General features: G+C 46.6%; 1 protein-coding gene and 1 pseudogene across 1 annotated transcript; one reads left to right on the top strand and one right to left on the bottom strand.

The window, feature by feature from the left end:
• The first annotated feature begins 773 nt into the window (after positions 1-773).
• On the top strand, positions 774-13,823 carry RCN1 (reticulocalbin 1). The gene is made up of 6 exons (XM_012739843.3): positions 774-1,161; positions 5,709-5,902; positions 6,846-7,024; positions 8,966-9,026; positions 11,777-11,976; positions 12,702-13,823. The coding sequence occupies exons 1-6, from the start codon at positions 911-913 to the stop codon at positions 12,807-12,809; spliced, it is 993 nt and encodes a 330-aa protein (XP_012595297.2). The 5' UTR covers positions 774-910; the 3' UTR covers positions 12,810-13,823.
• Positions 13,824-19,772: 5,949 nt separating this feature from the next.
• LOC142870535 (uncharacterized) overlaps positions 19,773-27,956 on the bottom strand; it is a 92,801-nt pseudogene continuing 84,617 nt past the window's right edge.

Here is a 27,956-nt window from a genome sequence, read left to right as displayed (position 1 = left end):
CCATCATTGCAGAAAGTTTGATAGAACAGAGCTTTTCTGTATTGGCAGCAATCGCGATATGATGTACAGATAAGTTCTGACTCACGGAGTGCTTTTGTAAAATGAGTTGCCAACATTTAGAAATAAAAACATAAACACCTGAAACCTTTATTTCTTTCAGGAAATAGGACTGCCAGCGCGGGGCCTGCATTCCTCCTGGCAGCTGGAACGCACACAGGGCTGGCTCCCTTTACATGGGCCCTCCGTGGCCTCTGAGTTTGCGACCCCCGCTTCTAGAGGACCTCGCCCACACTGGTCCGGTCTCTTGTGTTTGTGACCAGACTTCAAATTTCGCCAAGTGGGGTTGGATTGGGCTTAAGAGCGCATCTCAAGGCAGGGTCTGGGGCGGAGGCTGGGGCTTCATTCAGTTGGAAGTCGATGGGGCGGAGGGCAGGGGTGGCGCCTCCGTCCTAACAGTGCTCTGGAACTGGGGGAGGAGAAAGGGAACTCTATCCTAAACATCTGTTGCTTGACAAAGAACTTCTTCCCAGTTCTCCTCCGAGCCCTCCAGTCCCCAGCCCAGTTCGCCCGGGCCCGCCCCTAGCGACGAGATGGCGGGGAGGGGCCGAGGCGAAACCCGAGCCCTGCGCCCACCACCCGGGCCGGCGACGTGGCTCGGCGGCCCCGGCCTCCCCCGGCAGCGCGGCGGCCAATGGGCGCGTGAGCCGGGCCGCCCGAAGCTCCCCAGCCCGAGGCCCGGGGCGCGCCCCTCTGCTCGGGCACGGGGCGGGCACTGGCGGAGGGGCTGGCCCGTCCCCTCCCCCGCGCCGGCTCCAGCCCCGCCGCCGCCGCGCTCCGAGCCCCCATTCCCGCGCCGCCGCTCCCGCCGCTCGCTCGGTGCCACCCTCCCGGCCGCCCGCTGCACCGGACGATGGCGCGCGGTGGCCGCGGCCGCCGCCTGGGGCTCGCCCTGGGGCTGCTGCTGCTGGTGCTGGCGCCGCGGGCGCTGCGGGCCAAGCCCACGGTGCGCAAGGAGCGCGTGGTGCGGCCCGACTCGGAGCTGGGCGAGCGGCCGCCCGAGGACAACCAGAGCTTCCAGTACGACCACGAGGCCTTCCTGGGCAAGGAGGACTCCAAGACCTTCGATCAGCTCACCCCGGACGAGAGCAAGGAGAGGCTGGGGTGAGGCCGCGGCCCGGGCCGCGCAGGGGCGGCGCAGGTGCCCGGGGGCCACCCGGGCGGGAGCCACGCGGGACGCCGGCGGCAAAGCGAAAGCGAAATCGCGCGCGCGGACCCGAAGGCGGGTCCAGCCCGGCCCGGCGCCTGGGCCTGGGCAAAGTTGCCCGAGGGCGCTGGACCCCGGCGTGGAGATCGCAGCCGCACCCGGCCGGCCGGGGTGGCTCCCCGCGGGGAGGAGAGAACGTGGCAGCGGCCGCGGGAGCCAGGACGGCGGGGCCCGCCCCCTCCCCTTGGTTGCATCAGAAGGGAGGGGAGAGAATGTACAAAAGAAGAGTTTGTCCATAGTGGCCTTTTAATGACTTCAGTTCTAAGCCACTCTCGAAGTTTCTCTCTTACCCCACTCCGGAGACTGGGGGTTGGGACACTTGCTAAGGAGGTCTCCGAGGATGAACAGATTGGATAAAAGATAAAGGAGGCAGGCGAAGGGAGAGGCGTGATCCTGGCCTAGGCTGGGGTGTTCTTGTCTTTTACCTAATCGCCCGGGAAATCTGGTGTAAGGATATAAAAATCCGGTTGTTAAGAAGGGAGGGGCAGCTGGGGATGCGAGCCGGTGGGGGGCGAGAGTGGAAACTGGTCTCCTAGTTTGTGTTTCCAGCAGATGTCTGCAGAGATACTTCCTTGGCAACTGATGTGTTGGGGGCAAAAAGCTTAAGGGTGGCCATGGTGGTGGATTTTGAATTTCGCTGTCGAAGGCAGTTGAGTCAGGAACCAAACCTGGGAAACGAAACTTTGGTACATCCCAGTACACCCTCCCCGGCTCCCCTGAAGAGACACCTTGTGCAGAGTTATCTGGAAATCCTTCCAGAGGAAACAGCAGCCAGCCTGGCCCCAGATGGAGGCAGGGCTCTGGAGGGACCCAGCAGCCCTGCCTACTGGGCACCGGGGCTCCCGGAACCTGGTTCCTGGGGGCGGAGGATCTTCAGGTTCTGCTACATTAAAAAGAACACAGCCATCCCTGTGCTCCTGGGGGCTGCTAGAGGCCAACATGTTTAGTTAGAAGATCAGGATAAATTATACCTATTGTGTAGGTGCACCATCTGCCTGCTCTGATAAAAAGATCTTTGAACTTCAGAGTCACCTCCTAACAATTACCTTTTATCTTGCAGAGTACTTTCTCTTCTTGTTTAGGACTTAACAATGAGGGCCATTGATGAGTTCAGTCTATTGTATTGCTTGGAGGCACTTGGACATTGATTTATTCTGGGGTCCTGAGTGGCAGCCACATTGTCACTGGAGAGGAGGCAGGGGAGAAGTTCTGAGATTTGGAGTTAGGGGAACTGTATAGTTTGTGGTCCTTCAGCTTCCAGTTTAATGCCTTCATCATGACAGGGTACCTAGTGGTGAGAACAGATGCTCATGGAGTTGGTCTGCCTTTGGGCCTTGTGTCAATACCTTGACTTCATTCATTTATTCATACAACAAACATTTGAATGGCTAACATGTACCAGGCACATCAGATACCTGGCAGGTACAAAGATGACACCTCATGCTCTAAGCCTCAGAGTGCTTATAATTAAATGTGGAGGAGAGTGGCACAGACTGACACTATGCATGATTGTCGTGATGGTGGCATGTCAAAAGGGCAGTGAGCACATCCAGGAGGAGGAACCCCTAAGGTTAGAGAGAGGGGCTTGGAGGTTTGGAAATGTCACCGTATCAGAGCTTGCAGGATGATTCAGAGGTTGCCAGGTGTCCGACAGAGGAAAGCATTCCTGAAGAGAGAACAATCCGTTTATAAAGGTTTTGAAACCTGTTCTGGGGCATGAGACATGTTGCGTCTGCAAAGGGGCCGGGGGGGGGGGGGGGGGCGCGGTGAGAAGTGAGAGGCAAGAATGAAGGGGAATCCCAGGGCAGAGCAGGGAGGACCTCCGTGAGATAGAGATTTTATATTATCCTGTATGGGCTTGAAAGTCAGACTAACTGAGGCACAGCCAGGGAGAGCAGGGGCAGGGGGGAGGCGATGAATGCAGAAGAAGGCATGGCCTGTCCGATGGCAGGAGAAGATGAATCCAGACACTAGTGGGAGGTAGAACTGGCAGCTGTTGCTCCTGACTCAATGCCAGAGAGGAGGGAGGCAGGAATCAAGGGTGACACCAGGTCTCTGGCGTGAGCCACTGGCTAGGTAGTGGCTGCACCATTCTGGAGTGGAGGTGGCGCAGAGGGTGTTGGAAATTATGCATCCAATTTGGGATGGAGCTGAGTGTGAGAAGCCACTCCTCTAGTCACAGCTTGTTTCAAGAGTCCCCTCCAAGTCTGGGCTGCTGAGGGATGAGTGTGGCTGGATCTGGGCAACTGTGTCACCACTGCCTGACCATTGGTTCTTAAAATGTGACTGCTCTAACACTCCTAGAGATACCTAGGGCAGACGGTTGCAAAGTGGGGACCCATAGACTACACACAGTCACAAACATGCTGCACTGTCTTAGAAAAAAGTGTACTTGCCAACATGGAAGATTTGAGTGTTTCACATACAGACCCCAATTTCTGGTTTCTCTTGACACCTTTGTCCCTACATAGCAGTCCTCATCTGCAGCAGAGTTGGGCAGCCTTGCTTGGTGGGCTGGCAGGGGGTCTCTGAGCTGCCCTCGGCCCCCTCAAGGTTTTGCTTATTTCTGCTGCCTGTTGAGTGCTGAGTTTTCCATATCCACCCCGATCTTTAGTGGGGAAAGGCACAGGTTCTCTCTTTTATTCCTCCACGTTCCTTGTAAAGTAGGTGTTCCAGTTTACACATGGGAAACTGACGCTCAGAGAGCAAAGTCACTTGCCCAAGATCACATGGGTAATGGAGACCAGAGCCAGGAGGAGGACCCAGGGGTTCTGGTTAAAGGGTTGGGCTGCCTTTCCCAGTATCTCACTCTTGAATTTTTTAGAGAGAGTGGTTAAGGTCAATTTATTTGTCCAACAAATACTTATTGAGCCCCTACCATTTGTCAGGCTGAGCTATCTCTTGGATGTTTGTCATAGATTAGGTGCTGTCCTTTCCACAAAAAGAGGGTTGTACAGTCTGGTGTCATTAGGTCTTTTCTGGCCTGGAATTCTGCTCCTCTGTTGGCTTTGGGTAACCCACTGGGATGTCACCACCATATCCCCAGGATTGGAGCAGTGCCCAGCACATAGTAGGTGGGCTGAACATAGCATGATGTTGAAAGAATTCTGTTGTGTCTGGTTGTGATTTTCTAGGGGGAAGCGTGAAGAGACTTGAGGTTTAGTCTTAGTCTTGAGACCTCTTCAGACTGTAAATGAAGGGACACTTAAGGGCTGTGAGCGGTGTTTACTCCTTCCTGTCAAAGAGGAGCCTGGGCTCCCCAGGTTCAAGTAGCAGGTGGGGACTTTGATGTTTTACTCTGCCCCTTCTCGTCCTCCCCAAAAAAGTTATAGATTTTCTCCATCAAACTTTCCAACTGTACCCATGAAGAGGTAATGAATTCATTTCCCTGTTTTAATTAAAGATTAACTGCCAATGAGACCTTCTGTTGAAAAGTAAGAAAGTTTAACCACTTAAGTTAATAGAATTCCAGTTCTAAACAAAGAAATCAATCCATAATTAGTCTGTCTAACCTCATCCCAGGTAAATGGACTTTTAAGGTGAAACTATTTTAAACATTGGAAATAGCTGGTGGGTGTCTTTGAAGTTCTTCTCTACAGGGATGGTGTCCCTACCCTGGGACCATCTGGCCTAGAGATGGACAATGGTGAGTTCCTTAGTGGAGTCCAGTGGGAAATTTCTGGAACCTGGGCCAGCTGTGGAGATGGTGACACCCGTGGCTTAGGGGTGTTCACCCTGACAGTAGTGGGTTTAGGCTCCCACAGCTGCTAAGCTGGTCAAGTTTCTCGAATAGATTCCATGATGTCAAGGCTCTTTCAACTCTGACATTTAGTGCTTCGTTTAACAAGATCTGGTCACCTTCTGCTTTAAGTTTCAAATCTTGGAATCCACGATGGTGGGATTCTTTTTAAAAAAAAAACAATTCACTCATCTTTTGGGTTACATAGAATTTTGTACTTTTTTGCATTGGACCCAGAGCCAGAAGACATGAGTTCTTAGGCTGGTTGTACCGAATACTAGCTATGTGATCTTGAAAAAATCCTTCAATTTCTCTGAGCCTCAGCTTCCATTACTGTAAAATGAGGACATTGGACTACATCAGGGAAGAGCAATAGGCTTCATCTTACAGATCAGCTTGCATCCATTAGTAGTGGCCGTCTCCAGAGCACTGTGCTATGAAGAATTCCAGGTTTTTCGGGACAGAGGGGCATGATCCATCACATCAGTAGTGTCTGCCCTTGGCACTGGACAGAGGGGAAAGCATGTCAACCGTGGAAGGATAAACTGTAAGATCCTTTCCAGCGCCATCGGATCACTGATTCCATTTTAGTTGTTTGTGCATTTTTAGATCATGCAGGTGTTTGATCTTTTGCTGGACCAGGATCACACATGCCTCGATAAGCCTTTCTAACAGCCTTGTGGGTTTTTTTGTTTTTTAATACAGGAAGATTGTTGATCGAATTGACAATGATGGGGATGGCTTTGTCACCACCGAGGAGCTAAAAACCTGGATCAAACGGGTGCAGAAAAGATACATCTACGATAATGTCGCTAAAGTCTGGAAGGATTATGATAGGGACAAAGATGAGAAAATTTCCTGGGAAGAATACAAACAAGCCACGTACGGTTACTACCTAGGTAAGACTTGGTGCTGCAGGAGCGATTACACAGCCAGGGCCCGGTCACAAGCTTCTTGTGGGAGACTCTCTACTCTCTTGTATCTGCTCCCTGGGGGAGATGTCACAACCTCCTAAGTAGAGCGTGCTTGTGTAACATCCTCCTCTGCTTACTCAGAATGTACGGAGTTGCTTACTCTGAGTGAAGTTATAGATAGGAGGGTGGGGGGTATGAGAGACTAATAAAAAAAATCCCTTAGGTTGCTGCCCTACTTCAACTTACATCTCAGAAGCACACTGGGAAGAAAGCAGAGGGGACATGCTGTCTGTGGTACAGTTTCAAACTGCTGCCCAATTTTGGACAGCAAGGATTGAGTGGGCCCAGGCAGTCAGGGAAGGCTTCCTGGTGGGTGGTGCTTGGGAGCTGGGTCTTGAAGAGTGAATTTATCTTTGGAGAGAGGGAGGATTGTGGGGAAGAAGAGGAAAGTGGGGTTCAGAGGAATAGGGTGAAGACCTGCTGTGTGCATGGTAGAGATATTAATAGCAAAGAAACAGGCCCGAGGGGAGCCTGTTTGCACACACGTAGCCAGAATAAGGAAGATCTGAAAGGCCTGGCAGGGGCACTGAGACTAGATGTTGTGGGTATTCGGGAGCTCTGTTTTCTAGATCAAAGACTGATAGGATGAAAGCAGAATTGTGTGAAGAGAAGTTGGGCATTAGTATGGTCTAAAGCCTGTGTTCTTAACCACCTGTGGCAATGCCCCTAATAAGCCATGAGGGCCTAGATTATGGGTCAGCTTGAAGGGACAGATACTAGAGGCATTCTAAAAGAAAATGTTTTAAAGAACTCAATAGGCCATGACCTTTTGTTCCATGTGTACCACTGGGGCACAAAAGATGAGTGATCGAGAAGGAAACACCTTTCTCAGTAGCGTGGTTTAAACATTTCTGCGTATGTCCTGCAGGAAACCCCGCAGAGCTTGATGATTCTCCAGATCATCAAACTTTTAAAAAGATGCTGCCACGTGATGAAAGAAGGTTCAAGGCTGCGGACCAGGATGGTGACCTGACAGCTACCCGGGAGGAGTTTACCGCCTTTCTGCACCCTGAGGAGTTTGAGCATATGAAGGAAATTGTGGTTTTGGTAAGATGCACCAAGATCCTGGGGTGGGAAAAGATCAGGGGGAAAACTGTCCCCAACTCTTGTCCCTCCTTCCAAAGAGAGAATGTTTCTCAGCTTAAAGGGAATTATAGAAGGACTCTGAAGTAGAATGTGTTGGAATACCTATCTACCCAGTAAATTAATCAGGGCATGCTAGCTGCTATAACAAATAGCCCCCACTCATAGCCATTTAGCCACCAGCCAAAGCTAGTCCAGCCAGAAGGATCTCCTGGGCAGCTCTCCTGTAGGTGCTATCGGGTAGCCAGGCTACTTCCCTCTTGTGTTCCGCCATCTTGGGACTTCTCTGACTCTGAGTTGCTGTCAGAGAAATATGACTTAGTGGACAATTATTAAATAAAACATGAAAGTATATCTGACTTTTTAATGTATTATACTGTATATTTAGTAGTTGACTTAATGAGGTTTTTTGCAAGGGTCAATAATTAAATGAGTTTACTGTCTGTTGACAGAGCAACTCAAAGGCATCCTGGGTCAAAGAGCATGGCCCGCCTGCCAGCAGAGAGCCAATCTTGAAGGCACGTGTCTGGCAGCACCCAGCTGGCAGACCAAGGAAAAGCGAGGGAATGAGAAGACACAGTCTGTCTCTACTGTTCTGGCCAGGAAATGACACATCCCTTCTGTTTATGTTCATGGGCCCCTCCTAAATCTCAGGACACTGGGAAATGTAGCTTAGATATTATCTAGAAAGAGCACGTGGGTTTAGGGAGCAACCAGCTAGTCTCTGCCCCATTTTTCAGCTTCAAGGGCATTGGAAAAAGACTAAAATAGAGTGTGTGGGATTGTTAAACCCGTATAGGAACTTAAGGTGAAAAGTATGGCTAGAAAAGGTGCCGCCCTTGAGGGTGGGTCCTTGGAGGGGAATGGCCCAGCCCCCAGCCCCTGAAGGACGACTGTTTGCAAGGCCTCAGAGTGTCGTTGCTCTCACAGTAGTGTCTTATGGAGTCCCAAATGTCTTCATTTTCCACAACCATCAAATCAATGCCATCACTTGTTTCCTGGGAAGATGCCCCCAGCCGGTTCCACCTGCTTTAATGCTGGGAAACAAGTGCTCAAGCTTTTGTTTATAATCAGCTCTGGGTGATTGCAGTTATCCATTTGGTGGCTGGTGCCACTCTTGCCACATGCTTCATCCTCATGACCACCATGACCCTAAGGACTGGACACAGGTGCCAAGAATACTTTCTCTTTACCACCCAGCATCTACTTAGTGATAGTTAACTTGCCAGAAGATGGCACAGGTGGAGAATTATCCATAAGTGGATCTTGTGCCTTCAAGATTGGCTCTCTGCTGGCAGGCGAGCCATGCTCTTTGACCCAAGATGCCTTTGAGCTGCTCTGCCAACAGACAGTAAACTCATTTAATTATTGACCCTTGCAAAAAACCTCATTAAGTCAAATGTATTAAATATACAGTGTAATACATTAATAAGTCAGCTATACTTTTAGATTTTAATTGTCTACTGTTTCATATTTCTCTGACAGCAACTCAGTGCTCATAGTCCACTTAGCACTGGACTCTTGTGATCATCTCATCTAGTGGTTCTCACACTGGGTTCCTCGCAGGTCCTCCGAGGGTATTTTGGCTGGATGGTGGAGCTGGGTGACCTGGCGGGGCTTGTGATATGATCAGAGCACTTCTGGGTTTACATTTTCTTACATTTACTTCTGGGTACATTTTCTTTTGAAGAGAGCATTCTGCCTTTGAAATTGTGGGGTGGGGAAGTAGGGACAGAAGCCACTGGCTGTTTTTTACGGATAAGAAACTAACGCCTAGGGAGGTAGGGAGATGAGCCAGAAGTCACCAAGCATTCAGCCGTAAAAGCGGGACAAAGGAGGACAATAGCATTCTCACCCTGAGAACAGACGGCCATCTCGCATTCTGTTTTCCCCTTTGCTTCCTAGGAAACTCTGGAGGACATTGACAAGAACAGGGATGGGTTTGTGGATCAGGATGAGTACATTGGTGAGTGCTTGCTCAGCTGTCCCAACTGGGCCACATTCCTCCACCCACACGTCTGGCTACTTTCCCCAGACGTCTCTTTTAACAACAGCTGCAAGTTTGTAAGTGTCACTCCTGTGCATTTCCAGTGGGGAGGCCTTCCAGCCCCATCTGTCACATCAGCCCGAGTGGTGCAGTATCAGGGAAGCATTATTAGACTTCACTGAGTGGAGAAGAGATGAAAAGACTAGCCCTGCCACGAGGCTGGCCAGCAGTTGGCCCCACGGCTCTGAGAGGTACCCTTCATCACACTGCCTAGTTTTACTTTTGCACAGTGGGATTGGCAATCCCTTAGATTTACAGGGAAGATAGAGCAGACAGTGTCAGGGAAAGAATCTCCGAGTAGTTGCAGCTATGGTTGACAGACCTGCTTATGTGCCTGGCTCTCTGCAGAAAGCCATTCTTCTTGGGTAAATGCTTTTACAAAGCGCACAACTGCCCAGTTTATAGCCATTTGTGCCTCTAGTTTTCCTTCCTGTAGTTGGGAGTGCCATATGTAGAATTTTGTTCTGAAGGACTTCACTGAAGCAACAGCAAGAAGTGTCTTTTCAGGAATCTGTGAGCGCTGGCTGGCTGAGAGTCAACTCAATACACTTGGGTCAGAAACCCCCCACCCTGGCTGGTGAGAGCCCTTCCCAGCAGCCCACTAGCCCCTCCAGCCTCCCATGCAGAAAGGACTGAAGCAGCAGGCAACAAGGAAATTTCCTTTTGATCCTTACCAGCTGCTAAGGCACAAGGCTCCGACTACAGGCTGCCTTGTCACGACAGCTCTTCGTGACAAGTCTCAATAAAGTAAAAGCTGGAAAGTCATTTGATTTAGGTGTTAACCTAGAAAAAGAGGGATGGGATGGATGTAATTTTTGTGCACGTCTTTAATGTGTACAAGACAGTTAATTAGGCAGTTAATTACCTTTAAATGTAAAACCAGAGCCCGAGTTGCCATCAGCCTCTGGTTCTGTGGTTGTATTCTTTTGCTACCCCATGAATGAGAGCAATTGCCTTTAGTAATGAAGAGCAAAGTTTCTTCTAATCATTAGAAATTATGGTTGATCCTGAGAACCAAACACTTGTTCCCTGTCTGTCGTTGGTAACAGACAGGTAGCTCTCGCTGTAGTAATTAAAGTGATCTTGGTGGCACTTCCTTTGTAGAATAAGAGATGCTGACAGCTCCCTCGGCCGAGCAAGCAGAAGAGCCCTCCTCTCGCTGGGTGCACGTGCGAGCAAAGCACTCAAAGCTGCGGACGTCTCGCAGTGACGGGGGATGAAATGAGACTGACAGCAGAGGCTGCCTGATTAAAACAAACAATGCAGTGCTTTTGATTGAGAGTGTGTGCTCTGCCTGGCCCTCCTGAACTCTGCATTGAAATGGTGCAAAGTCAGGAACAGTCTTTGCGTGGCTTTGCCTAAAAGAAGCGTTGCATTCTTTATGCTGGTCAGAGAGAGAGAGGCGGAGGCATTGTGCTTGCAAATCAGATGCAGAGTGGCTTGCAGCCAGAGAGACCCGATGTATCGACTTGTCATTTCTAGGGGAGCCTTCTGCTCAGGCAGGGACGAGTGGAAAGCTGCTGGTGGTGTGGTAGTAGGAAAGGCACTGGAATTAGGGGCCCTGACTTCTCCACTGACTAGGCATGTGACCCTGGGGGAGTCATGTGATAGCTCTATGCCTCGGTTTCCTCATCTGTCAAATTGGAATAAATAGCACCCGTCTTTGCAGGGTTGGATGCAGTTCGAATTAATTAATATATGGGATAGCTCTTTGTCAGAAAACTATGTGCATGTGTCAGCTGTGGGGCTGACCTGCAGCTACTTTGTAGCCAAGGGTCTTGCCTCTCTTTTCCTTCCTTCACTACCTGCTCTCTCACCACTTGGCATCTCCAAGCTCTGATCCCATTGAAGAGAAACTACCCACAGGGTACCTCTCTTTTCCAAGAAGACCTAGTGATGAAACACACAATGCATAAACATTGTCTTTGTCCTTTCCTTGCCATTTTGTACAATGGGGATAATGACCTATTTTACAGAATTGTTATAAGGATGAAATAAAATGACATGTGAAAGCCCTTTGGAAATTATATAAACAATAATAATAATAAACACAGTGGTTAAGAACATAGGTTGAAAGCATGTTCTTGTGCAGCCTCCAGCTTATACTAGCTGTGGGTCATTGGGTGAGCCTTTGCCTCACTGTTTTCATCTGTAAAATGGGAGTACCTAGTTCATAAAGTAGTCGTGTGAAATTCAAGTGAAAAAAAAATGTGTGTAAAGTACTTTATATGGTATCTGGACAATAGAAGGTGCTCAGTGTTGGTCATTAATATTAGTTTTCACTTAGATAGTGCCAGTTTGGGTTATAGAGGGCTTTTACATAAATGGTCCATTTGATCTTCATAATAACCCTGTGCTTTATCAATTTTTATACCCGTTTTACAGATAAAGAAACTTAAGGGTTATTGAACTAAGTAACTTAATCCCAGTTGCTGAACTAAGTCAAAAGCCAGGGTTCATCCTCTGGCTCCTAAGCTCAGGTCTTTCTATTCTACCACGTGGCCTTCATGGTGGATACACTATCACATTATTGTCCCCAGGAAACTGCCCACCAGCTGTTCGAGTTAGGTCTCTTGATTGGTCATCACCTTTCCAAACTCAGGAGGCCAACTTTTTTGGTTTTTACCTTCTCACTTGTCTTCATAACCAAGAACCACCTTCCCTTCTAGCGGATATGTTTTCCCACGAGGAGAATGGCCCTGAGCCGGACTGGGTGGTGTCGGAACGGGAGCAGTTTAATGAATTCCGGGATCTGAACAAGGACGGGAAGTTGGACAAAGATGAGATTCGCCACTGGATCCTCCCTCAAGATTATGACCACGCACAGGCCGAGGCCAGGCACCTGGTGTATGAGTCAGACACAAACAAGGTATTCACATTCTTCTGGAATCACTGACTGAAGGGAGACCAATTACATAAGATTGGTTTTGTTTGCATTTTTGGTGATAGCATTGGCCTGTGTGGCCCTGTCCTTGTTGACTTTTCATTCTTGCCCTACAGTGGAGACCTGTGAACTTGAGCCAATACCCTGATAACCCACAATGAGGTGATTAGGCCCAGACATTCCTGGATAGTCTGATAAGTGCCACAGATTTACATTAAATGACGTCTCCTAGGATTGGAGACCCAGTAGCTTAGCTGTGGGCAGGCCATGGATTTAAGAAGTATAACCTACATTGCCCTAGGACTCGCTTATTTATCCAAATGGATAAATAAATAAATTTAGAAAAAAGTTCTGCCTCTTTCCCACTTGGCTAATTGTCCGAAATTCTCAGGTTATGTGGTCAGGCCACAAAAGGGAAGTGGAATTCTTCAGGGCCTGTTTTGGAAATACCCACCCTGCCTGTAGATACAAGTGGATTCTAGCGTCTGAAATTACTCAGGGGCCTTGTGTGATGTACGTTAGCACAGCTTTTATCGCAGGAGGTTGTTCCCGTTTGGAGTTTTGTGGTGCAGTAATGGCAGATGAAGAAGGTACCCAGCAGCTGCTGAATTATTAAAGGCAGTATTGAAAGTGCTGCACATCAGTGAAATAACATGAGCATCACACTGAGTTACTACAGTTATCAGAGACCTCTTTCCTCTCTTCTACAGGATGAGAAGCTAACTAAAGAGGAGATCTTGGAGAACTGGAACATGTTTGTTGGAAGCCAAGCTACCAATTATGGGGAAGATCTCACAAAAAATCATGATGAACTTTGATAGACACTCACCATAATATGGCAGACTGTTGTCATAAGCTTTCTTTTATTGTCTTGGGTGGTTGCTATAATTGTCTAATTTACAGCAGTTGTGTTCCCCAAAATGCAAGTTTATACCTCAGATTGGGGTATAAAAATTGTTTTTAACTCAGTGTTTACTGGGAAATGGTTATCACTATTCTTTCAGTAAGATTTCTCTCAAAACACATTAAAATCTTGGTAGATTGCAAATCTTTATGGGGATACATTGCTACAACATGACTTTTTAAGTTTTTTTCCATTAAATTAAAACAAAAGGAGGATAAAACTTGAAAAAGCTCTGTTCAGAAGTTGGGTGGGTGGGGGGCAGTATATGAGTGACTGCTATGTATTTTAACTACCAGAATTTTTATATTTGCCACTGTTAAATAGTCGGTAAGGGAAAGTTCTGATTAAGCTAACGTGGTGTTACCCTAGCAGCTTATTTCAGAGCAAGTCTGATATCTCAGATTCTTCCTTCTTGACTTCATACTCTGAGCTGTTACTGTGCGTTTTTCTGTATGGACCTGCTTATGTGCACAATAAATCCACATCTTTTTGTTTGTTTGTTTTTATAAGAAGAAGCAATCAAGAAAGATAATGTGAAAAAGAAAGGAACTTAGAGGTAGCGGAAAGAATGTCAGACACTTGAACAACTGTAGGGAAATGATAAAAATACTTAAAATAAACTTGAGGAAATTTTCTTGACATGCAAATGAGGTAGTTCTGATCTTTGTGATAGTGACTAGAAATACCATCTGTTTCCCTGATGATCACCAACCGGAATGAAGTGGTGGAATGTAGCCGGATTCCAGAACGACACCTTCCAGTCCAGTGAGTCCATAACCCTCGGACCTGCCCCTGGAATAGCTTCTACTATGGAATTAGGACAAGGTGATCTTCTGAGCCATTGGCTGAACTGGCAAAAACAACTGTTACAGTTTGGAATTTCACCTTGTAAGTAGGAAATGAATGAAATAAAGAATCTTCCTGAGGATTTTCTACAGTGCCCTGTGGTTGACTTCACAGATGTCATTTGTGGCATCTTTATTCATACTGAATTAAACTGTGGCGTTGGATTCCAGGAGTAAGATTATAAAGGTTCTGGTTTTTTAAATCCAGTTGCTAGAAATGTTGAGAATGTACCCATATTTACTAATTTAATAAATATATATATATATAGTCTTTTCTTCTCCATGCAGTTAGGTAATCTGCAGGTCAACTCTAAGATCTTACCTGGGCCTTCTTACCCAGGCCCAGGGGTCGGCCTATAGTCTCTGGTCTACTTCTTACCTGGGCCTACAGGGCCCTACAGGAGTCGGCCTGTAGTCTTTGGTCCCTACCTATCTCAACAGCATCATCCCTTACTTCCCTTCACTCTCCCTCCCCTTCCCCTCAATATTCTAGCCCCACTGACTTTCTTTTTAGTCCTCAAACAGCATGGTCATCCCCCGACTGGGCCCTTTGCACTTGCTATCCCCTGAGATTCAGAATACCCATCTCACCTCCTTGGGTAACTCCTGCTACCTCCTCAGTGCAGCCTTCCAGATCCCACTATTTAAAGTAATTCCAACTTGAATCCTTCTCTCCTGTCCTCATTTTGTTTTCTTCTTGGTACACATTACCATTTCTATTCATTTCCTATGGCTTCTGTACAAATTACCATGAAGTGGGTGGTTGACAGTGACAGAAATGTACTCTCACAGTCTGGAGGCTGCAGTCTGAAATCAAGGTGTCAGCAGGCCTGCACTCCTTCTGAAAGCTCAGGGGAGAACCTTCTTTGTTTCTTCCAGCTTCTGGTGAGTTCTAGGAGTTCCTTGGCTTGTGGCTGCATCACTGCATTGCACTATCTCTGCCTCTGTCTTCACAGGGCCTTTTCCTCCTTTCTCTGTGTCACTCCTCAGCATGTCTCTTATAAGGAAAACTGTCGTTGGATTTAGGTCTCCCCCCACCATAAGCCAAGATGATGTCATCTTGACATCTGCAAGGACCCTTTTTCCAAATAAGGTCACATGCATAGGTTCCAGGGGCTAGAAGGTAGGCATATCTTTCGGGGGACCTCCACTCAAGCTACCCTGCTGCACCACTTGACGTTATCTTGGGTTCACATTACCCACCCCACACCACTCCTAAGCTAGAATCGAAATTTAATGAGAGCTGTAGTCTGGTTTCTCTGAATTACTGCTGTTTCCCAGGGCCTAGAACAGTAGAGTCTAGCATATACAGTAAGTGCTCAGTAATTATTTGCTGAATGAATGAGAGGCTGATGGCTTTAATCAAAGGGAATATCCCTCGGGGGGGGGGGGGGAAATAATTCTGTAAAAAAATAGAAAAATAGCTAACATTTACTGAATAGGAAGTTGAGCAATTTGCCCTATTCTAGTGATCAAATGGCAAGGCCAAAACTCAACTCCAGGTGCTCCTACTCCAAAATCTCTTCTGTTTAGAATTAAGTTGTACTGCTCCAAATTTATGAATATCTCTACTTTGCTCATCCACAGCATATGATTATGTGGTCAGGAAATGGGAATAACTCCTTTTACCTAGAAATAGGCTGATGTCTTTTTATTTTTTAAGCTTTTTATTTTTGAGAATCTGTCTTTTAAAACATGAGAAAATAATATTGTATAACCGGATTATAAGCATAACACTTTTAAAAAGGTGCTAACATTATTTCCACCCCCAGAAGAGAATACTGGTTGATTTATTAAGTTATTCCTAGTAAGACATTAGATGTATTTGGAGCATTAAGTTTTTCCTTTCGAGTCAGTGCACATAAGAAGAGTAACCCTCAAAGAGACTAGAGCTTCTGGGGCTGAATTTAACACTATTTAAAGAAAGAAAACCCTAGCTAGGGGACATAACTGTTAACATGGTGATTTGTAAAACCTTAGATTTCTAATAAGGTCTGACTGTTTCAAGGAAAACATATTTTGTTTCTAGGTAACATTTCAAGTCTGATTATGAACAAATGCTACAAAATTGATCTGTAATGGGAAATACTGTAATGTCACAAAGCATTATTTAATGCTTAATGTGACTAAAAGCATTAATTGCTAGGAGCCATAGTCTGTCCAAGCAAAACATGAGCACACATTTTGTACCTCTTGTCTCTTGCTGTAAGTTTTCGAATGAATTCGAGTGTGACAAAAATGTAGTTAGAAAACCTGCGATACCTGAAGGTTTTCCTCTCCTGCTTGGATGACTGTAGCTGTTCCCTTGTTAGCAAATGCACTAGTCATGTCTGCTCAGAAGTACCCAGCAAACAGTAGCTATGTAGCTACTTGTTAGCAGCTCAGCTGAAACATCTTGTGGACTGAAATAGAATGGCTGATGGGATTTTTTTTGTTTTTTAGTCCATCTAGATTTATTTTGCAACTTTTATAATAAAATCCCAGTTTCCTCCAAGATCATGCAATTGAGATTTGGCTCTCTCTTTAGTCTTAAAATGATGTTTATAGTGCTAGGATTTCCCACTAAAAACCAATGAGTGCTATGATGTTCACTGAGTTAGTTCACATTGAAGTATTAAACATTTGAGCACTGGAAAAAGCGTGTCATCTAAGTTCTTAAACTCATGAGGATTTACATGAACTTGGGGCTATTTCCAAATAAGCCAACCCCACTCTCAATTCTGGTCAGTCCCAGGGTCCGTGGTTGGGGACACATACCCTACGTCAGATATGTCCCACCACTCTTGTGTGCTTTGAGCACTTCTATAATTTCTCTCACATAAAAAAGAAACTGCACAGAAGCACATCAAAGAAAATGAGTGTAAGGATTAGCTACTTTCCTGCCTTGAAGGTGTTTGTAGAATGGGTGTACATAAGCATTTCATTTCTCCTAGGATAAATACTAATAGCCATATGCCAGGCACTATGCCACGTACTAACATACATTTCTCACATAACCCTCCCAACAGCCCTAGGAGGCTGGTACTTGGTAAGGGAGAGGGGATAAGCTGCTTTTTTGCTACAGTACTAGAGGAACTGAACATCTCAGTGGTTTAAAGCAACAGAGGTTGAATATTTGCTTTTGCAAAACCATCTGTAGCCTGAGCCAATTGTCCGTGGCAGCTGCGCTATTGGGGTTCAGCAGGGAATCTCCGTGTGCACCCATATCCACAGGAGAGCCAGACACAGGCAATCAAATGCCGCCTCCTGAAAGCGACCCCTGCCACTCATGCTCACTGACAATGGTCAAAGCAAGTCATGTGGCCACATCGAACTTCGACGGAGCAGGGAAGTCCAATCCTACTGTTGTTGCTCAGCAGGGGTAGTTTGGAAACACTGTCACCAGTGGTACTTGTGGATACCAGAGTATTTTTACCCCATCTTACAAATCAGGGAACTATAAGGGGATGTAATGCCCAAAGTCATACAACTCTTAACTTAGGTAACTAGGCTGGGTGAGGTAGCTCGGGCCTGTAATCCCAGCACTCTGGGAGGCCGAGGCAGGAGGATCACTTGAGCTCAGGAGTTTGAGACCAGCCTGAGCAAGAGCTAGACACTGTCTCTACTAAAAGTAGAAAAATTAGCCAGGCATCATGGTGCACACTTATAGTCCCAGCTACTCAGAGGCTGAGGCAGAAGGATCGCTTGAGCCCGGGAGTTTGAGGTTATAGTGAGCTATGATGATGCCACTGCAATCTATGTAGGGTGACAGAGTGAGACTCTGTCTTAAAACATACATACATAGAGTATTTAATTGATTGTCCAGACCAGGACACCTTTGCCAATGAAAGGAGGCAGCTTTAATCAATATCCTCCTAAAATCCTGAGCAATCAGCTCGGCCCACTTTGGGGTTCAGAAAAACCCATTCCTCTCTTGCTTTGGCTATTCTCCCCTCCCCAGGGGCCAAAGAGTTTTGCTAACTCAGAGTGCCTTTCCCTTCTAGACCATGCTCCAGGTCCCCATAAGACCCCAGAATTCCCTGCCCAAGTGACCCAAGCCTCGTACAGAGCTTGGGTCGGCCTCTTCCCCAGCTACATCTTCGAAAGGGCAGGCAACGTGGCCGGTATATGCACCTCTAGTCCCAAAGGATAGGCAATGGGCAGCTGTTGAGGTGGACTCAGTTTAAACATGCAGACTGGGATGTCCACACACACTGCCATGGTTTGAACATATGTGTCCCCTAAATTCATATGCTGGAACATAAGACCCAATGCGATAGTACTAAGATGTCTTTAGGAGGTGATTAATTCGAGAGATCTGCCTTCATGAGTGGGATGAGTGCCCTTATAAAAAGACTCAAGGGAACTAGCTGGGCCCTTTTTTTGCCCTTCCTCCCTTCTGCCACGTGAGGGCACAGCAGTAAGGCACCACTTTGGAAGCAGAGAGCAGCCCTCGCCAAATACTGAACCTGTCAGAGCCCTGATCTTGGACCTCCCAGCCTGTGTGAGAAATGAATTTCTAGTCTTTATAAGTTAAAAAGTATTGGGGGAGGGCCTGCCATGATGCTGGGACAGCCAGGGCTTCCCTACGTGAAGAGAGACATATGATTCCCCTCCTTAGAAATGGCAGATCCAGGATACAAATCTAGATCTCTTTAATAGTGGACCCCAATCTCATAATCACCCCACTTCACTGCCTCCTGTTTAAGAGACTCTCGATGGAACCACACTGCTATCACCACAATTTTTAAAAAACTGTTAGCAGAACAATGGTGTCTTTAAAAAATTCAGAACACTGTGATGAGATGCAGAGTTGGTGGCAGGGACAGGCAGGTCCAAAGGCCTGGCTGGGTTCGAGTTCTAGCTCTGCCAATGAAGAGTGCTGATCTTGGCCTGTTCTGACTGTACAATGGGGATAATAATAATGGCCAACTTTCAGAGCAGTTAGGCAGATGAGGTGAGATAATAAATGTGCAAGAATCTCAAGGACTTAAAAGTGACACACAAATGAAAGGATTGCTCCTTGTTGCCCTTTCTGAGCATAGCATGTGTCAAAGGTCAGACGGATCAATGCCTGCAAACACCAGCCTGCTGGTTAATAGTCTTTCCAAGTTTTAGAATTGTTGTGTGAAGTGTTTCTAAACCCTCAAAACTGATCTATTACTGGGCCAAATCGAATGGCCTTAATGGCAAAGGAATAGCAATTGGCATTTGTGTGTACCATGGTTAGGGTATCCCAAAGATGTTTATATGTGGCAGGGATTTGGAACTCAATTCCACAGAAGATCAAGAGTCTCTTTATACCCCAAAAGCATTCATGAACCCAACTGAAAAAGTTCAGTAGGGATCATGTTTTCCAGATGAGGAAACTGAGGCCTGGAGAAATTAAACCAGTGGTTTTCACTGTTGCATTGAGATGGAGATGGACCTTGGCCTAGAACCCCTTCCCCTGACTTGAATTGTCCTCTTTAAATCCTCAATGTTCTCATCTAAAAAATGGTGATAATAGCACCCACCATATAGGGCAGTCAAAGGACCAATTGCAATAATGACCGTGAAGCACGTGGTATGTAGTCAGCACTCAGCAAATCGCAGTCATTTTTATTTACGACCCCAAAGTGTGGTCCTTATGTATTTCAGCATCAAAGATTCATTTTCTTCATAGTTACTTCTAGACTTCAACCCATGGCATGGGTGACTGGTTGAAGCTATGGATTTAACAGAAAAATGTCAAAGGTTTATTGGTTTGTTGTTTTAGATGCATGAAAGAAAGGTGGCTTTACAGCACCAAAGGTCACATCTTCTGTAAAAGAGAGGTCAAGAAGCAGCTGCCTCATTAGGTGGCTGGGAGGACCAATGGGAGGAAACAGAGCCCTGGACCCAATGCAAGGAGACCCCTGCTCAATGGAGCTAGAAAACTCTGTTATAAAAATAAAGAATCAACAGTCATTTTCAGAGCAAAACTATATGCAAGGGAATCAAAAGAAATGGTTTAGAGAATAATCTAAACTTTATTTTATGTCATGCACAATTCCAAGTACAATATATGTGACTCACATGGATGCCGGGCTCATCAGCCTTAGGAGGGCCGCCCTGAAGTCTTCCGGAAGGTCCACTGGCTTGCCGGTGGCTGGGTTCACAGAGACATGAACTGAAGACCTGGTGGCACAGGCCGAAGCCTCAAACTGTGCCAACTTGGGGTGGCCAAGGAAAAAGCCATCACAGAGGTCATGGTGATCTACAGAAGGTGGCTCCTTGGAGGGCTTGGGCAGAAACAGAGCAAGCCAGTAATGCACACTGGCGTGGCCCACTTTCCCCACAGCCAAGGTGGCCACCGGGATCTCAGGGAAGCTGACGGGTGTGTGGAAGGTGCACTGATTGGTCACTATGAACTCCACCATGGGGGATGTCAGCAAGCTGGTGTTCAGGCCACAGTACCTAGAAGGTTAAATCACAGCCTTATTCCATGTCACTTGCAGCGGTAGACGGCTCTCGCCTCAAAGCGCCTTGAATCAAATCCAGCTCCATCACGTATGGTACCCGAGTGGATCACCTTGAGTAGTTACTTAACTTCCCTGAACCTCAGTTTCTCCAACAATCTAATGTTTGTAACCATAGCACCCGAGTCATAGGCTTCCTGTGATAATTAAATGATGAATGCATACTCTTTAATAATTAATAGTTCCTAAACATACACAGTAAGTTCTCATTAAGCATTGGCTATTATTAATATAATTATGTCCATCTTGTCCTTGTTTCTCTTGATGAAAAGACAGGTATTTCTGTGTTAAATGAGAGAGAAAACTCACTTATTGGATATGATAAATTATTGTGTCTCTTATTTCTGCTATTGGATTTTAATCTCTTTAAGGACAGGGGCTGTGTCCTGCTCATTTTTTAAGTTTGCCAAATAGGAAAGAGGTGGCACTTGAGATAAAACCTGGAGGTTGAACAGAATTGGACATAAAAAGCACAGGGCTGAGTTACAGCCCACCCTCTCCTCAGCACCAAAGAGGCCCGCCTATGATTTCAACATTTTCATCACATTGTCCCACTGTCTTCTTTACTTGAAAAAACTAAGATTGAATGTGTGGACTCACTGTGAAGGAGCAATTAGGAGTTGGGTAAAAATTTGACTACAAAGTTGTTCATCGAGGGGAAACAGAAACAGACGACAATTCTCCATGCAGGGAAGGCACCCACCATGAGTGTCCTGTGACCAGGCACCCTGAAGAGCCCACCAGTGTCACCCATGATGCCATGAGATACATCCACGTACTGACATGGAAAGATGTTCAATAAAAAAGATCAGATTACAGAACAATATGCCGTTCTACCCCACGTGACCTTATTTCTTATACAAGAACATGTCATTTTATGTACACATTACCTAAAAAATAACTTTGAAGAGATAGACTGCAAAATGTTTGGAGGCATTATCTAGCAGTGGAACTTCAGATAATTTTTTTCTTTTCTGTTCTTTTTCCTTTTATTCCCTTTTCTTTTCTTTCTTTCGTTTTTCGCATATATGTCCCAAATGAACATGATTTGTCCTAGAAGAACAAATATTATTTTTTAAATGATGAAATGTGAATTTCATTAAAAAAATAATAATAAAGCACTGGAGAGATGAGCAGGCTGGAAAACAGAGGCTCCCTCTTCTGCCCACGGAACCCCACCTCTGGCTGGGCTCTTTTAGGAGCCTTCCTCATACATTCTGTGAGAGTGTGTCTCAGTATTCAGGCTGCTATAAGAAAAATACCATAGGCTGGGGGGGGGGGGCTTATAAACAACAGAGATTTAGTTCTCACAGTTCTGGAGGCTGGGAAGTCCAACATCAAGGTGCCAGCGGATCTGTAGCTGTTGAGGACGCACTTCCTGGTTCATAGGCAGCCATCTTTTCATGAGTCCTCACAGGACAGCAGGCAGGGAGGGAGCTCTCTGGCTTCTTTTGTAAGAGTGCTAATTCTATCCATGTAACCTCATCACCTCCCAAAGGACTCGCCTCCAAATACACTCACTTTGGAGATTAGGTTTCAACATATGAATGGGGAGGGCGGCTCATGAACATTCAGTTTATAGCAGAGGGAAAGGGGATACATGAAAACCTTGTTTTTCAGCATGACTCCAAGATCCAGTGAGAATCAGCTTCCTCTGTTTTCATTTCCTGTGCCTCTCTGTTGCTAATACTTTTCTGTTCTCTGCCACTGTCATCTTCTTTCTTTTAGCAAGAGGACAGTGAATAAATAGTGCATCTTCCCACCAGGAGAGCAATATTTCATGAGCTCCCTGCATTTTGTGTGAGCCTAGCCATGATACTTTTAAATAATTAAAAGGCAGGAGTTGGTTTAAACGATGCTCTCGAATGAGCACCTGGTATGTGTCAGGACTGTGCCAGGCGCTTCACATTTTATATTCAGTTCAAAACAACTCTGCAAGGCAAGTCTCATTTCCCCTATTTCACAGGGAAAAAATAAAGCAGAGAGGTTGAGTAAGGTTTCCAATAGCATGCCCTCATTTAGTGGTAGACTTGGACCAAACTTGGGTGCACATTTTCTCCTCCCTTCTGGATTTCTAAATGATGACAACAAAATCTTCGTTTGAGTCCAGTGGATGGATTGCATTTTCTTTTGCTGGTTCTGTGACTTTGGAACAGTGTCATCACATCTGGACAATACACCCCAGTTTGCAAGTTCATAACCCCGATTTGATTGGTGGTAACAATAGGGTCCCCGGTGAGGATTTTTTCCATTGTTTTCTTTTTGAGGTTTTAATTTTTATAAAAGTTTATATATGTGTACCTACTTTTAAAAAGTCAAGTAGTTGCTTAAGGCTTATTACAAAAAAACAGCAGTTTCCTGCTGGTTATATCTTTGGTTACAGTCTAGTCTAGGTCAAGAAGTTTTTCGAATGAATTCATTCATTCAACATCCTCTGTGGCACACCTGCTCTTTCTTAGATGCTGAGGATACGTCTTTGAACAAAGGAGAATTCCTGCCCTCAGGAGTTCTCAATAAAGGGGTTGGCAGTGGGGATGTGTTCTTGTTCTCAGCTCTTGTTCTCTCCTTTGGCTAGAAGATGTTAGCTGCGTTCCTTTCTTGTTGCAGAGAAGAGGAAAATCAGGAGTCCACTCTTTCTTTCTTCTTCTTCTGTCCTTTTTTTCCTGTCCTCAACCTTTATTGTTTAGCTACTATATTCCAAGCATGTGCTAGGCATAGAAGAGAGAGCCGTGAACAAGCTAGATGGCGATGGTCCCTGCCCACGTGTAGCCTTGGGCTAGAGAGGAAGCGACCATCAGATGCAGTCGTGATGCAGTGTGGCAAAAGCAATGCCAGGGAAAGCACAGGGGCTCTGCAAGATCTAGCAGGGGCCTGACTTGGTCTAGGGGATCAGGGAAGACCTTCTGAGAAGTGACAGCTAAACTGCGACAGGAAGACAATGTAGGCGTTCTCCAGTGAACAATAATAGGAAGAGGAGTCTTCCAGGAGGAGAAATGGAGTGTGTGAGGGCCCACCTAGAGGCCAGAGAGAGTTTGGTACACCCCAGAGACACAGAAGTCCCAGATGAGTAGAACAGGCACCACTAGAGGAGGCTGGGGAGGAGGCGGGAGCCAGACTGTGAAGGGTCTTGTTAAAGAATTTGGATTTTGGTTGGGTGCAGTGGCTCACACCTGTAATCCCAGCACTTTGGGTAGCTGAGGCAGGGGGATCACTTGAGCCCAGGAGTTCAAGACCAGTCTGGGCTACATAGCTAGACACTATCGTGACAAAAAATTTTAAAAAATTAGCTAGGCAGGGTGGCACATGCCAGCTACTCGGGAGGCTGAGGCGGAAGAATCGCTTGAGCTCAGGAGTTCAAGGCTACACTGAGCTATTATCATGCCACTGCACTGTAGCCTGGGTTGACAGTGTGACAGTAAAAAAAAAAAAAATGGATTTTATCCTGGGGCAATGGGGAGCCAATAAATGGCTTGTATGCACAGGCAAGCAAGATCTGGTTTATTTAGTAAAATAACCTGTGGCCTCAAATTGAACAATGGGTTACAATGGAAAAGTAATGTCAACAGGGAGAACAATAAGGCCTGTACCGCAGTCCTGGCAAAGATGATGGTGGCTTGGACTAGGTGGTGACAGCGGAGATGGAAAGAACTGGATGGATTCTGGAGAGATTCTGCAGAAGTTCTGGCGGTAAGTTAGAGTGAAGGAGGGGAAGGAGCCAGGACGGCTCCATTCTCAGGCAACGAGCAACGAGGGAATGTGGTGGAGAGGCTTGGGGCGACAGAGAGGAAGGAATGTGACAAGTTCAATTTTAAAGAGGCTGAGCTGGGTGCCTGTGAGATTTTAAGAAGAGGTGGACATTGGGAATAACGATATCACTAATAACATTTATTTAGCCCTGCACCACCACCCTGGCCTTCCCTAACCACACAAACTGCATTTTCTCACCAGGAGGCGTTTGGATGTATGGAGCGAGAGCTCAGAAGAGATATTTGAGCTAGAAACAAGACTCGAGAGACTGAATTCAGTCTAAAATCAGAGTCCAAGGAGGCAACGCCAAGGGCTGATGCTGGCTGGTCTAAAAGTCGGGAGTGGTGGGCCCAGGGTGAGCTGGAAAGTGAACGCGCCAATTCAGACTTTTATAATAAAAAATACTGGGCAGGCCAAATAAAACTCACGTGAAGCCTGTCTAGGTTTGTCTTTCGGTGTGTGAACTCTGAGAGAGATGACAGTTAAACCGAGGGAGAGGGAGCTACCGCCTAGGAGAGAAGATAGGAGGGGATGAACTCGAGCCCCGAGTTTCAGCTTCCACACAGAAAACTGGCTTGAAGAAGCTCCCAGCCGATTTCCTGGGATGTAACAAGCGCCTGAGAAAGTGTCTCATTCTGCCCAATCATCACGCGAGGTGAACCCTGTCTTCCACGCTTTCTTATCCCTGATGTAGTAAACTCTCGAGTGAAGGAATGTTGGAGCTGGAAGGCCCCTGGGGCAGGGGCTGCCGACACTGACAGGGATCAGATTCCTCCCCGGGAGCCTGGGGAATGCCCAGATCCCCTGCGCCATCCTCCCAGGCCTTCCAATCAACCCGCAAGGAGGGGGCCGGGCACCCCTATTTTAACAAGCTCCCCAGGCTACTCTGACGCACACACCTGAGCAGGAGTTTCTCCTCTAGCGCCAACCCCTTAGATAAGGAAACAGCCTGGAGAGAGGAAGTAAGCTGCTCTTGGTCACGGGGCTAGAAAGCAGCACAGGTGTCTACACTCTGCCCCACACTCCAGCCCCTGCAGCTGGATCCATTCGCCTCCCCACCCCCAGACTCAGCCCCAGCCCAGGCTGGAGGACCAGTGAGTCTCTCAGGCATTCAAGGCTCAGAAATCAGATGAGCAGCACCCAGGACCCCAGCCTGACTTTGTACCCAGCTCCAACAATGGGACTCTGGTCTTATCTTCTCCCCTCTCCCCAGGCTCCCGCCTTTTCCCTTGGGGCCAGACTAGGTTCTGCCCGGATCCCTGTGCTGAAGCCCTGCCTCGGAGCCTACCCAAGCTCTGGGTGCCTCCGGAGCAGGAGGTATGTGTGTGTACATGAGGGACCAGGCGCCTCTGGGTCTGGGTAAGGACACGCCCTGCCTCCTCCTGAGGTCAGGAGAGAAAGCGCCTGTCAGGAGGTAGGAGGCCGTGGGCAGATGGCCGTGGGCAGATAGGTACTCCTTTCAGAAGGGGAGGCTATTTTTGCCACTCGCTATAAATAGCAGAGAATGGGCCATAGCTTGTGGTGAGTAACCTGGAATGCCAGGGCAGGATTCTGGCAGGAAGTCCATCCCCACACTCCCCTCAACTAAGAATAAACACAGGCTTGGCAGCATGAAGCTGTGACTGTGCTGAGTCCTCAAGGAGCGTCACACGGGCAGCTGAAGGGTAAAATCAGGCCTTGGGAGCCTGCACAAGGAGGCCTCTGACTGTGTCGTGTTAGTAGGTCATGTGGTTATAATGAGAAATACATACATTAAAAAATAGAGGCTGGGCAAGGTGGCTCACGCCTGTAATCCTAGCACTCCGGGAGGCTGAGGCAGGAGGATCACTTGAGCTCAGGAGTTCAAGACCAGCCTGAGCAAGAGCAAGACCCCCCATCTCTACTAAAAATAGAAAAATTAGCTGGGCATGGTAGCTTGTGCCTGTAGTCCCAAGCTACTCCAGAGGCTGAGGCAGGAGGATCACCTGAGCCTAGGAGTCTGAGGTTACAGTGAGCTATGATGATGCCACTGCACTGTTGCCAGAGTGACAGAGCGAGACTCTGTCTCCAAGAAAAGAAAAGAAATAGAGACCTGGGGAAAGAATACCTTATATGGGAACATGTACAGAGTTAAGAAAAGATGAAACTAACACTTAAGAATATACTCTGTGTGTCTTGATGTAAATAATTTATCTCCAAGTAAGCCTATTTGGATATGGTCATCACAGAATGATTTGGGTCTATAGAGCCCAGGAGGACTAATGGAAATAAATTGAATGTCAGCCATTTCTATTAATGTCATCATGCAGTACAGAATACTGGTTAAAAGCTTAAAGTCATTAGATCTGGGTTTGAATCATGGCCCCGATGCTGAGTGACCTCGATACCTTTTTTTCCCTTGAGACAGGGTTTCACTCTCTCACCCAGGCTGGGGTGCAGTGGCACTATTATAGCTCACTGCAGCCTTGAACTCCTGGGATCAAGTGATCCTCCTGCCTCAGCCTCCTGAGTAGCTAGTAGTTTGGTCTACAGCTGCGTGCACCACACCCAGCTAATTCATTTTTTTTTTTTTTTAAGAGACAATGTCTTGCTATGTTGCCCAGGCTGGTCTCAAACACCTGGCCTCAAGCAATCTTCTTACCTCAGCCTCCCAAAGTGCTAGGATTACAGGCATGAGCCTCGATGTCTGGCCCTCAATAAATTATTCAATGTCCCAGAGCCTCAGCTTTTCCTCATCTCTAAAATGGACATAGTAACATAGACCTGAGGATTTATGTGATAAATAAGGCAATGGGTATTTTATATGTCCTAACTAATTTATATTTGCCTTCGGGCCAGATGTTTCTCTTATGTTAAGAAGATCCCTCGTGTCAGGACTCTGGTAACCAACTTGGGGTGTGGACAGTGGTGACTGTCGATGAAGGCCACTATACTATTCCTTCAGGTCATGGACATCAGAACCAGGGCAGCAGGACAAGAGGGAAAGAACCAGATGGATGAAGAGGGGCAACTGCTGCACTTTAGGAACTTCTAGGGAGAGCTGAGGGATGCTTTGGAGGGAGGGGGGATGGGTCCAGCAATTGAGCCAGAAGAAGATTAAGCCAGTGCAATTTGCAGAGTAACTATTCTAGAATGGAACTAATTTTTACTATATTGTCATAACAGTTTACTCACAAGGTACAATGGAAGTCTTTCTTGGTCTCTTGGTGGCAATGATTCAAGCATAACCAATTTGAGGAGCTAAGATATCCTCAAAAGAAACTGATAAATTAATCTAGATTTCATCTTAAGTTTTACTAATTTAACCATATTTTAGGGTTTGGTGCTGGTACTAACAGAGTAATAATAGGTTCTCTTTTCTGGTAGATACTACACTAATGAAAGAAAGACAATGTTGAATACTTTATTACAAGTTAAACATGAGTGTTCTGCAGGAAAATGATATACAGTTGGCCCTCTATAGCTGCAGGTTCTGCATCTACTGATTCAACCAACCTGGAATAGAAACTATGCACAGAAAAGAAAGAACAATAAATAAAACAACAACACAGTGATAAAAATAATAAAAATGTTAAAAGCAATACAGTATAACAAGTATTTACTTAGCATTTACATTGTATTAGGTATTATAAGTAATCTAGAGATGACTTAAAATATACAGGAGGGCGTGCATAGGTTATATGCAAATACTACACCATTTTATATCAGGGACTTGAACATCCTTGGATTTTGGTAACTGCAGGGGGCCCTGGAACCAATCCCCCACAGATACCAAGGGACAATGCATATGGTTATATGAGCTGCTATAACAAAGGGGCCTCACCTAGACAAAGGCAGGTGAGACCACAGAGCTTCTGAGGAACTGAAAGGAGGCCAGTGAGGCCTTGTGGTTGGACCAGAGGACAAGAAGGGAGAAAGGTCATGAATGTGGCAAGAGAGAGAGAGAGAGAGAGAGAGAGAGAGAGAGAGAGAGAGAGAGAGAGAGAGAGAGAGAGAGGCTGGGCTCATCAT

The sequence above is a fragment of the Microcebus murinus genome, chromosome 4, assembly GCF_040939455.1.
Source record: "Microcebus murinus isolate Inina chromosome 4, M.murinus_Inina_mat1.0, whole genome shotgun sequence".
Classification (NCBI taxonomy): domain Eukaryota; kingdom Metazoa; phylum Chordata; class Mammalia; order Primates; family Cheirogaleidae; genus Microcebus; species Microcebus murinus.
Note: the sequence above shows the minus strand (reverse complement) of the source record. Positions and strands in the feature narration are given on the sequence as shown.